At 38.0% G+C, this 12766-nt stretch overlaps 2 protein-coding genes across 3 annotated transcripts in view; both read left to right on the top strand.

The window, feature by feature from the left end:
• ZDHHC15 (zinc finger DHHC-type palmitoyltransferase 15) overlaps nt 1–12766 on the top strand; it is a 394441-nt gene that overhangs the window by 248217 nt on the left and 133458 nt on the right. The window lies entirely within an intron of this gene.
• Nucleotides 1–12766, top strand: part of ABCB7 (ATP binding cassette subfamily B member 7) — a 123834-nt gene that overhangs the window by 90104 nt on the left and 20964 nt on the right. For both annotated transcript variants that reach the window (XM_007526070.2, XM_007526071.3), the window contains 3 exons: nt 35–198; nt 830–959; nt 2982–3153. In XM_007526070.2, the coding sequence (XP_007526132.1) occupies nt 35–198; nt 830–959; nt 2982–3153 (466 nt within the window). The remainder of the gene's footprint in view (nt 1–34; nt 199–829; nt 960–2981; nt 3154–12766) is intronic.

Raw genomic sequence — 12766 nt, forward strand, 5'->3', positions numbered from 1 at the left:
TCAAATGGTCTTTTATTTTTCTCTTACATACTAGGACAGAGTGATGGCATCTCCCCTTCAGATCACACCACAGACAGCCACGGTAGCCTTTGATAATGTGTATTTTGGATATGTTGAAGGGCAGAAAGTTCTTAATGGAATATCTTTTGAAGTCCCTGCAGGAAAAAAAGTGGCCATTGTAGGAGGTAGTGGATCAGGGTGGGTAATTATTACTAATATTCTTCTCTGTTGGTGCTGAGAAATTGTTCACATGGCAAAGCACATACCTTGTAGTGCATGAGACCCTGTGGATCAAACCCTGGTTAACACATGGGAACATCATGGATGGCTCCAAAGGAGTTCCATGACTGTGGAACGCTATGATGTCTTCCTTTCTCCTTTTTTCTTCTTCCTCCCCCTCCCCCCCCCCCCGCTCCCTCCTTTTCTTCCTTCTTCTTTTTTTTTAGTGGACTTGTTTATTCTAGAGATTCATTCATTCAGTATAAGGTTGAAGAATCATTTTATTTTTACATTTTTCTTTTCTTTTTTTAATTAGTGTTTTAAGATTGTTTTTACAGAATTATTAGGTTTCAGGAGTATCTTCATACCCACACTTAGGGGGCTACATAACTTTTCTCCCCTCTTTCTGCCTCTACCTATTTTTACCTTCTTATTCCCTTTTCTTTTCTATAATTATGAATATTAATTCAGAAATAAAATTCATCATTGATTGATGATTCTCAATACAGTGTTGTTGTTGTTTTTTTCCCCTTTTGGCAATTGTGGTTTAAAACACAGTTCTCTATTGCCTAATAGAAGCTAAATAATCTTTCCTTGTCTTCAATTTCAGGAAAAGCACAATAGTAAGACTGTTGTTTCGCTTCTATGAACCTCAGAAGGGTAACATTTACCTTGCTGGTAAAAATATACAAGACGTGAGCCTGGAAAGCCTTAGAAGAGCAGTGGGAGTGGTGCCTCAGGTATTTAAAAAAATAAAGATCTGTTTAAGTGGAAGATTTATTGGGTCGATGGATCATTTGATAGAATAATTTGAATCTAAGCAAAATAACTCACTTGGATAGTGGACTGCTTTGCCATCATACATGCAACCCAGGTTTGAACCTGGCCCCCAGTGCCCTGGAGGAAGTTTCCATCCTGTGATTTCTTTTCCTTTCTCTCTGCCTCTCTGTCTGTCTACCAGGATGGGGGTAGGGGAAAGCCTGGAATTGTGAAACCCTGGTGAGGACAAAAGAATAGAATCATCATTATGGATTACAGAGAATATGTATAAAGCAAGCACTGTGTATAGTGTCTATCACATAATTACATAACTCTTCACAAAAATAAAACCATCTAATTTTGAACAGTTTGACATAGTAAATTTATAAAAATTGTAAGATTTATGTGCCTGGGAATTGGGTGGTAGTGCAGTGGATTAAGTGCACCTGGCTGCAAAGCGCAAGGACTGGCGTAAGGATCCCTGTTAGAGCCCCCGGCTCCCCACCTGCAGGGGAGTCGCTTCACGGGTGGTGAAGCAGGTCTGCAGGTGTCTTTCTCTCCCCCTCTCTATCTTCTCTATCTCTCTCCATTTCTCTCTGTCCTATCAAACAACAACGATGGCATCGGTAACAACAATAATAACTACAACAACAATAAAAAAGGGCAACAAAAGGGAAAATAAATAAATAAATATAATTTTTTTAAAAAAAGATTTATGTGCACAAAATGTGTATGCCTATTCATCACTGTCCCCTAATAACAAGCACAGTGTTTGACCTATACTGAGTATTTCACAAATATTTCATGAATGGATTTGGAGGCAGGGAATACATTCACAGTAAAATTTGAGAAGTTAAGATGATAACCTTGTTAGACGGTTTTTCTAATGCTGAAACAATTGGTTACAGCTAGTCCTTTTTATAAAGCTTATTACTAGAACCATAATCAAAGCCCTTGGTGGGAAAGTTTATAAAAATAAATAAATAAAAAGTTTCTCCAGCGATCTGATGCCTGGCACGCTGCCCTTTTCCACTTTTATCATCACTGTAGTGATGTAATTAAACTATCAATTAATTGAATATCCTAGTTAATGTGAACTAATGGGGTTACTTTATTTCATCTTATTATTGTCTTCAAAACCACTTTAAGACTGAAAGAAAAGAAGAAATTGAAGTAGATTATTTTTTAATGCACCATGTCAGAATAAACTGAATAATGAATACTTGTAGTGAATTCTCTCCCCCCCAAATAGCTCTAGTGTAAAAGTTCTTTTCCTGTATTTTGTGCACAATTTAAAGGCTTCTTAAAACATATGAACACAAGTTTAAAACATATGAAAACAAATTCAGTCTCATTGGTAGTTAGGTAAACAACATGGTTAACTCATCAATGACTAAAAATACTAATATGCAAGCTTGCTTTCTTATGATATCCTTTTATCTTCATATACTGTTGTCTAGAGTATATACTGTTAGAGCATTTTTGGAAGACAGCAGGACAATACTATTAAAGTATAAAAGTGCACTTAGCTTTTACTATCAGTGTACTTCTTAATCCTTTGTACACAAGTAAACAGGATATATATTTTTTATTCCTACATATTTATAGTAGCAAAAACTTATGAATCCCATTAATGTCCCTCAATGGAGTACTGAATAAATAAATTAATGACATGTCTTTAATATATAACTGTTAACCACAGTGAGACAGTTTTTGATTTGAATAGAACAATCCCCAGGGTATGTTAAATTAAAAAAAAATTTGTACAATAATATGTACTGGATGGACCCGCTTGTGTTGGGGGGGGAGCAGTAGCATGTTTAGCCATATAAATGCCTCCAAAAATGTCCCTCATGCTCCAGTAAACATGACTCATGGATGATTATCTCTGGGCATGAAAGTGGGATTATAAGGATATCTTTATGTCTCTAGTGTTGCTTTTTTTTTTTCATAGTGGCTATATGATATAGATATATACATATACACATATATACCTCCTCCAGGATGCTGTCCTCTTCCATAATACCATTTACTACAATCTGTTATATGGAAATATCAAGGCTTCACCTGAGGAAGTGTATACAGTGGCAAGATTAGCTGGACTCCATGATGCAATTCTTCGAATGCCTTATGGATATGACACTCAAGTAGGGGAACGAGGACTCAAGCTTTCAGGTAATCCAAAAGTTTTAAGACATTCATATGAGAAAGGGAGGGAAGGGAGAGGAGAGTGGCAGGGAGGGGGCTGGGAACCAGAGCATTATTCTGATATTTTTTCTTCTAGGTGTTAAACTCAGGACCCTACACTTGTAAGTCTAGTGCTCTGACTCAAAGCCACCTTCCATGTGACTGTATACTTTGTTTTAAATCACTTTGCTGAAGAAATGATTATTTACAACTATTGTCATATAGAGTATTTTTACATCTCTTCCCCCACCATCAATTGTTATTTCCTTCCACCATAATGCAGAGTCCCCAGCCCCTTTTTAACCCTTTTTGCTACTCTGTATTTTGAGTCCTTTGATCTGATGAAATAGACCAAAGTTTATTAGTGATTCCTCCTGTATTTTTCCTTGCTTTGTTTCTTAACCCACCCTTTTGCCCAGTGATTAAGATCATCTAGCATATGTCCTTACTCTTTTGACTTCTTTCACTTAACATGATTCATTCCAGCTTCATAGATGTTGTAGCAAAAAATAAAACATTTCTTACAGCTGTGTAGTACCCCATTTTATTATATATATATATATATATTACAACTTCATTATCTACTCATTTATTATTGGACATTTGGGTTGTTTCCAAAGTTTGGCTATTATAAATGTTTTGTAATGAACATGGACATGAATCTTCAGATAAGTAATGTTTTTTTTTTGTGTGTGTGTGTGTGTGTGTGTGTGTTCTTTAATACCTAGTAGAGAAACTGCCAGATGGTATGACAGGTCAATATTTAATTAGGTAACTGTAGATTTTAGACTTGCCCTCTCCAACTTGAAAATGCCATTCAGCCCTTTCTTAGAGGCATTTTACTTGAAAATGTAATGGCTAAGTAAAACCTAGATCTCATCCAGTCACCTTAGAAGAGGTCTGTAGTCTCCTATTCCTGACTATAAACAATCGAGCATAATAGAATTATGTTTTCATATAATAAAGGCTTTCTAATTGTAGCTGTAAATGATGAATAGTAAGATATAATAAGTACTGTAAGTACATCCTCAGAACAGTATTAACATGTTTTTCATACTAAAAGTTAACCAGTATTATTTATGTAGGAAGGATAGAGAGCAGTGTGTCAGGGTGTCCTTAATACTTCAGACCTCCTTATACTTGACTTATTTACTAATTGTTCCATATAGCTAAATTTCATTTCCATGCCCTTGTAGACAATTAGATTTATGGACTTGTACATTTCCTCAGAAGTAAAATGCTGCAAATATGTCTTTATCTTTTTTATTCTTTTTCTTTTTTTTTTATTTAAGAAAGGATTAATTAACAAAACCATAGGGTAGGAGGGGTACAATTCCACACAATTCCCACCACCCAATCTCCATATCCCACCCCCTCCCCTGATAGCTTTCCCATTCTCTATCCGTCTGGGAGCATGGACCCAGGGTCATTGTGGGTTGCAGAAGGTAGAAGGTCTGGCTTCTGTAATTGCTTCCCCACTGAACATGGGCGTTGACTGGTCGGTCCATACTCCCAGTCTGCCTCTCTCTTTCCCTAGTAGGATGGGTCTCTGGGGAAGCTGAGCTCCGGGACACATTGGTGGGGTCTTCAATCCAGAGAAGCCTGGCCGGCATCCTGATGACATCTGGAACCTGGTGACTGAAAAGAGAGTTAACATACGAAGCCAAACAAATTGTTGAGCAATCATGGACCCAAAGCTTGGAATAGTGGAGAGGAAGTGTTAGGGGGGTACTCACTGCAAACTCTAGTGTACTGCTTTCAGGTATATATTTTGCAGTAGTTTATGGATACGTGTGAACATATGCTCTCTCTCACAGAAACTGGTGTATATCTAGGTTTTGGGACTTTGTTAGAAAGTGAACCACCTGAGATGGAATTAGAGTATACTATGAAAGGAAAGGTCTCACCCGAGTAATGAAGTTGAAGGGCTGTCATTCCACAAGTGAAGTCTCTGGACACAGTCTGAAGTGAAGCATGTTGAGGTGGCAATCATTGTGTTGCTTAGGTTGTGATCGGCAGATGCAATATTATTTGGTATGGATTGGGAGAGGCATACGGGAAAGTGGGCCCTATCCAAGGGTTCCAGGACTGGGGGAAGTAGAGGCTCTATAGTGGAGATGTGAGGTTCCTGCTATCTTAGGGTTCAAAAAGACAATTGATAGTTAATGTTATCATCACATTATTTGGTAATTGGGTTAACTTTGAAAAGTCCTTTTGTTATGGTTTGCTGTACAGTACCCAGTATCTTGTATATAGCTGTGCTATTGGATGCTTCTGATCTACTTGGTCTAGGCTTTTGAGAGAGTCCGCATATCAAATACACAGCCTATATATTAAAAAGATTCAGTTTGTGTTTTGAAAAACTTTGAGACATACAATTGATTTTCCCCCTCTCAATTAACTAGTGATTTATATGTCTACATTTTGCTAGGAGTGTACATAAACACCATTCCCACCACCCAAAGACTGTGAACCATCCCTCCCACCACTCCCACCCCCCACTGGCCCAGGAAGCTGCATGTCTACCCCTCACCACAAGGTTTTTACTTTGGTGCCCTACTTACAATTTGGTGAGGTCCTTCTTTTAGTTTCCCTTTCAGATCTTCTTAGTCAACTTCTGTTGATGAGTGGGATCATCCCATACTCATCTTTATCTTTCTGACTTAGCTCACTTAACATAATTCCTTCTAGCTCTGTCCAAGATGGGTCAGAGAAGGTGGGTTCATTGTTCTTGATAGCTGCATAGTATTCCATTGTGTATATATACCACAGCTTTCTCAGCCACTCATCTGTTGTTGGGCACCTGGGTTGCTTCCAGGTTTTAGCTATTATGAATTGTGCTGCTATGAACATAGGAGTACACACCTCTTTTTGATTGGGTGTTATGGAGTCCTTGGGGTATAAACCCAGGAGAGGAATTACTGGATCATATGGAAGGTCCATGTCTAGCTTTGTGAGAGTTTTCCAGACTGCTCTCCACAGAGGCTGTACCAATTTACATTTCCACCAGCAATGTAAAAGTGTTCCTCTGTCCCCAAAACCTCTCCAGCCTTTGTTGCTGCTGTCCTTTTTAATGTATGCCATTCTTACAGGAGTGAGGTGGTATCTTAGTGTTGTCTTAATTTTCATTTCTCTGACAATCAGTGACCTAGAGCAGTTTTTCATGTTTGTTAGCCTTTTGGATCTCCTCTGTAGTGAATGTTTTGTTCATATCCTCTGCCTATTTTTGGATGGGGTCATTTGCTTTTTTGGTGCTAAGTTTGCTGAGCTCTTTATATATTTTGGTGATTAGTTTCTTGTCTGCTGTATGGCATGTGAAGATCTTCTCCCATTCTGTGAGGGGTCTCTCTATTTAATAGTTTCTTTGGATGTGCAGAAGCTTTTCAATTTGATGTAGTCCCATTGGTTTGTTTCTGCTTTAGTCTTCCTTGCAATTGGGTTTGATTCATCAGAGATGTCCTTGAGGTGTAGGTGGGAAAGTGTTTTACCAATGTTTTCCTCTAAGTATTTGATTGTTTCTGGTCTGACATCTAGGTCTTTGATCCATTTGGAGTTGATTTTTGTTTCTGGTGAGATAAAGTGGTTCTATTTCATTCTTCTGCATGTTACAACCCAGTTTTCCCAGCACCGTTTATTGAAGAGCCTACTTCTTCCATTTAATCCTTTGGGCCCCCTTATCAAAGATTAGATGTCCATAGGTGTGGGGATTTATTTCTGGGCTTTCAATTCTGTTCCACTGGTATGTGGGCCTATTTTTGTTCTAGTACCAGGATGTGTTGATGATGATGGCTTTCTAATATAGTTTAACATCTGGGAGTCTGATGCCTCCATTTCTGTTTCTTTTCCTCAAGATGGTTTGGCAAATCTAGGTGTTTTCAGGTTCTAGATAAATGATTGTAGTGTTTGTTCTATTCTCTTAAAGAAGCTTGGTGGAACTTTGATGGGTATTGCATTAAATTTGTATATGGGTCTGGGGAGAATATTCATTTTGATGATATTTATTCTTCCAATCCATGAGCATGGGATATCTTTCCATTTCTTGGTATCAGTTTCTATTTCCTTGAGTAGCGACTCATAGTTTTCAGCATACAAGTCTTTCACTTCTTTGGTCACCTTTATTCCTAGGTATTTGATTGATTTTGCTGAAACAGTACGTGGGAGTGATTTCTGGATGTCTTCTTCTTCAGATTTAGTGTTTGCATAAAGAAATGCCACTGATTTTTGTACATTTGATTTTGTAGCCTGATACCTTGCTATATTGCCTAATAACTTCCAGTAATTTTCTGCCTGATTCTTTAGGTTTTTCTATGTATACTATCATATCATCTGCAGATAGTGAGAGCTTGACTTCTTCCCTTCCAATCTGTATTCCTTTGATTTCTTTCTCTTGCCTGATTGCTATGGCAAGAACTTCCAATACTATGTTGAAGAGTAACGGTGACAGTGGACAGCCAAGTCTAGTCCCCGATCTGAGGGGGAATGCTTTCAGCTTTTGTCCATTGAGTATGATGTTGGCTGTAGGTTTGCTATATATAGACTCCACTATCTTGAGGAATTTCCCATCTATTCCCATTTTTTGTAGAGTTTTGAGTATGAATGGGTGTTGGATTTTGTCAAAGGCTTTCTCTGCATCTATTGAGATAATCATGTGGTTTTTGGCTTTGCTTTTATTAATATGGTGAATGACATTGATTGACTTACAGATGTTGAACCAGCCTGGCCTTTCTGGGATGAATCCCACTTGGTCATGATGAACAATCTTTTTGATATGTTGCTGTATCCGGTTGGCCAAGATCTTGTTTAATATTTTGGCATCTATGTTCATCAGCGATATTGGTCTGTAGTTTTCCTTTGTTCTTGCCCTATCAGCTTTTGGTATCGGAGTGATGTTGGCTTCATAGAAGGTGGAAGGGAGTATTCCTGTTTCTTAAACCTTATGGAAAAGCTAAAGAAGTATGGGTACTAACTGTTTCCTGAAAGTTTTGTAGAATTCATTTGTGAAGCCATCTGGTCCAGGATTTTGTTGTTGGGGAGATTCTTTTTTTTTAAATTAAAAAAAATTTTTTTTAATTTAAGAAATATTAATTAACAAAACCATAGGGTAGGAGGGGTACAATTCCACACAATTCCCACCACCCAATCTCCATATCCCACCCCCTCCCCCAATAGCTTTCCCATTCTCTATCCCTTTGGGAGCATGGACCCAGGGTCATTGAGGGTTACAGAAGGTAGAAGGTTTGGCTTCTGTAATTGCTTCCCTGCTGAACATGGGCATTGACTGGTCGGTCCATACTCCCAGTCTGCCTCTCTCTTTCCCTAGTAGGGTGTGTCTCTGGGGAAGCTGAGCTCCAGGACACATTGGTGGGGTCTTAAATCCAGGGAAGCCTAGCCAGCATCCTGATGGCATCTAGAACCTGGTGATTGAAAAGAGAGTTAACATACAAAGCCAAAAAAATTGTTGAGCAATCATGGACCCAAAGCTTGGAATAGTGGAGAGGAAGTGTTGGGATGGTACTCACTTCAAACTCTAGTGTACTTCTGCTTTCAGGTATATATTTTGCAGTAGTTTATGGATACGTGTGAACATAATCTCTCTCTCACAGAAACTGGTGTATATCTAGGTTTTGGGACTTTGTTAGAAAGTGAACCACCTGAGATGAAACTAGAGTGTACTATAAAAGAATAGGTCTCACCCGAGTAATGAAGCTGAAGGGTTGTCATTCCACACGTGAAGTCTCTGGACAGAGTCTGAGGTGAAGCATATTGAGGTGGCAATCGTTGCGTTAGGGAGATTCTTAATAACGGTTTCAATTTCTTTGTCTGTGATTGGTGCATTTAGATTTTGTAGTTCTTCTTGGTTCAGTTTTGGAAGGGCATATGCTTCTAGGAATTGGTCCATTTCTTCCAGATTCTCTAGCTTGGTGGCATATAGTTCTTTATAGAAGTTTTGCAAGATTCTCTGGATTTCTGTGGTGTCAGTTGTGATATCTCCTCCATCGTTTACAATTCTATTAATTGGAGTCTTCTCTCTTTTTTGTTTGGTGAGTCTGGCTAGGGGGTTGTTAATTTTGTTGAATCTTTCAAAGAACCAACATTTGGCTTCATTGATCTTTTGTATGGTTCTTTTATTTTTGATGTTGCTTATTTCTGCTCTAGCTTTAGTGATTTCTGTCCTTCTGGTTGCTTTAGGGTTCCTTTGTTCCTCTTCCTCTAAGTCCTTGAGGTGTGCAGTAAGGTCGTTCATTTGAGCTTTTTCTTGGTGTTTAATATGTGATTGTATGGCTATAAGTTTCCCTCTCAGTACTGCTTAAGCTGTGTCCCAAATATTTTGAAAGATTGTGTCTTCATTTGTTTCCAGGAACATTTGAATTTCCTGCTTGAGTGAGTCTCCGACCCAGTGGTTCTTAAGGAGTATGTTGTTTAGTTTCCAAATTCTGTGACTTTTAATAATTTGTTGTTAAATGTTGGTTTTACTCCACTGTGGTCTGAGAAGATACTGGGGATGATTTCAATGCTCTTGAATTTATTGATGCTGTCCTTGTGGCCTAACATGTGGTCTATCCTTGAGTATGTGTTATGTGGATTTGAAAAGAAGGTATATTCCAGTTTTTTGGGGTGAAGGAGTCTGAAAATGTCCAAGAGGTCTAGTCTGTCAATCTCTTCATTCAGTTCTCTTGTATCTTTATTGGTTCTCTGCTTTGTTGATCTGTCTAAATGTGAGAGTGGGGTATTGAAGTCTCCCACTATTATTGTATTACTATTGATGTATTTTTGAAATTCTTTGAGTAGGTGCTTGATGTATTTAGATGGTCCCTCATTGGGTGCATAGATGTTAATAATTGTGATGTCTTCTTGGCTGATTGATCCTCTAATCATATGTAATGTCCTTGCCTATCTTTTATTACTTTATTTAATTTAAAATCTATCGTGTCTGAGATGAGAATGGCTGTTCCTGCCCTTTTTTGTGGTCTGTTAGCCTGTATGATAGTTTTCCATCCTTTCACTTTAAGTCTGTGTTTATCTTGTTGTGATAGATGGGATTCTTGCAAGCAGCATATGGTTGGGTTATGTTTTCTGATCCATCCCCCCACCCTGTGCCTTTTGATGGGTGTGTTTAAGCCATTGATGTTTATTGATATTATGGATTTAATGTATTTTAGTGCCATTGTTAAAAAATTTTTTTTTGTTTGCTCTGATATATTGCAAGTATTATAGTGATGTTCTTGTTTATAAGAGGTCTTTTAGAACCTCTTTCAGGGCCGGCTTGGTGATGGTTGCCTCCTTTAACTGTTGTTTGTCTAAGAAGGTTTTGATCCCTCCATCTAGTTTGAATGAAAGTCTAACAGGATATATTATACTTGGTGGAAACCCTTTTTCATTCAGGGCTCGATAGATATCTTGCCATTCTCTTATGGCTTTTAGAGTTTGAGTCGAGAAGTCTGCAGATAATCTTATGGGTTTTCCCTTGTATGTGACTTTTTGTTTCTCTCTTGCAGCCTTTAGGGTCCTTTCTTTATCCTTACTTCTTCTCCTTGTGACTATGATGTGTCTTGGCGTCTTCAGGTCTGGGTTGATTCTGTTTGGTACTCTCTGGGCCTCTTGAATCTTGATTTCCTTTCTGTTATTCAGGTCTGGGAAGTTTTCTTCTATTATTTCCTCTAGAATGTTTGCTTCCCCTTCCTCTCTTTCTTCCTCTGGTAGGCCAATTATACGAATGTTACTTCTTTTGAGATCATCCCATATGTCTCTGTTGTTGTTTTCAGTGTCTCTCAATCTCTTTTTAAGCTCTTTCACCTGTTTCTTCATTTTCTCTAACTCATCCTCTGTCTGACTAATTCTGTTTTCTGCTTCTGTCAGTCTGCTTTCCCTTGCCTCAGCTTCTTTCTTCATTACAGCTATTTCAGCTTTCAGTTCTCTAACTGCCTCAAGATAATCAGTATTTTCCCTGGGGGTCTCAACTGTTGTTTCCCTAATACTGCCATTCCTTTCCTCCAATGTTGTTTTCATTTCTGTGATTAATAAGTTAATTATTGCTTGCATACTTTTCTTATCTATGGTTACTTCTGGCTGATTTGTAGTTTCTTCTGGGCTCTTGTCTTCATTCATTGTAGTAGCAGTTTTATTTGTTTTTGATCTACCCATTTTTTTGATTTATGTGTTTCTTTTTTTTATATGCTCTGTTTTTCCTCATTTGTTTTGTCTTGAGTACAAGCTACACTGTACTAAATACCTTTATGACAATTGCACTCACCAACCTCAGGAATTACAGTAGCAACTGAAGCAAGTATTGAAGCAGTTTAATCATTACCAATTAGCCAAACAGTTTCTCCAGTCTGTGAACAAATAGTAACCAAATCCCAGTGAAGAAGAAAGAGAAAAGAAAGAACGGATAGCAAGAATAGACAGTTATGCAAATCTACTATCCACTGTATATTCTAGGGGTAACAAGAGGGGAAAGGGAACTAGAGCAGAGATACACACATAGAGAGTCCACTCTGAGTCAGATTTCTTCCCCAAAATAATTCACAAATTCAGAAAGGCAAAGAAGAAGGAAGGAAGAAGTGTATGACAAGATAAAAAAAAAGAAAAAGATAGAAGGGATAAGAGAGAGAAAAGGGAAAAGATAAGAAAAAGAGCTGTAATTAAAGAGCAGTAAAAGGAAAGGTTTTTTTATTACTTTATTTTTAATTTAATTTAATTTTTTTGATTAGCTAGGAGGGGGAGGGATGGGAGAGTCTTTAGAGGAGGTAGGATTAAGGAGACAAGTTCCTCCCACAATAGATAAGATGCCCACTACCCTAGCACTGAAATATATGCTAAGAGTTAATTCTGATCAACCTAAAGTGGGGGAAGATATATTATGCCTTTATATCGTATTAATAGTAAAATAGATCAGGGTAGAAAAAAAATAAAATAAAAACCCTGTCCCTGATTACCTCAAACCTTGTGATCAGAGGCAGCTGATTGTTAAGAATGAGAAAAATAAAAACACCTCAGGACTAGACAAGGATAGCTGAAATAGACAGTTATCCAAATCTACTATCCACTGTATATTCTAGGGGTGGCTAAAGGAGGAAGGGAAGTTGAGCAGAGGCACTCGCAGTGAGAGTCCACACTGAGTCAGAATTCTTCCCCAAAATAATTCCCAAATGTGTATCAGTGAATTCAATAAAGCACACTGTTTGGTGGTGTGGGTGCTGGGGGCTGTAGGTTTGGAAGCTGTAGGATTAAGGAAGAAAGGATGACAAAAATGAGAAAAAGAAAAAAAAAGAGAGAAAAGAAAAAGATAAGAAAAAGAACAGTGAAAGGAAAGGGTTTTTTAAAATTTATTTATTTTTAATTATTTAATTAGCTATGTGGGGTGAGGTGGGGGAGTTGGCTACTTAGAAAGAAAAAAATCCAGAGGTTTCAGAAGGGTATAGACTTAGAATGAATGATACTCCCTGGTGGGACAGGAATTTGGTAAAGAAAGAAGCTCCTAGCAGGGGAGCCTGCTAGGAGCTGGTCCCCAGGGACTGGTTATGGGGGGGGGGAAGGGGGAGGAGGTATGTTTAAAAATTAAAAGGAAAAAAATTTTTCCCCTTTTTTCCTACTCTAATTC

Source organism: Erinaceus europaeus, chromosome X (genome assembly GCF_950295315.1).
Source record: "Erinaceus europaeus chromosome X, mEriEur2.1, whole genome shotgun sequence".
NCBI classification, from domain to species: domain Eukaryota; kingdom Metazoa; phylum Chordata; class Mammalia; order Eulipotyphla; family Erinaceidae; genus Erinaceus; species Erinaceus europaeus.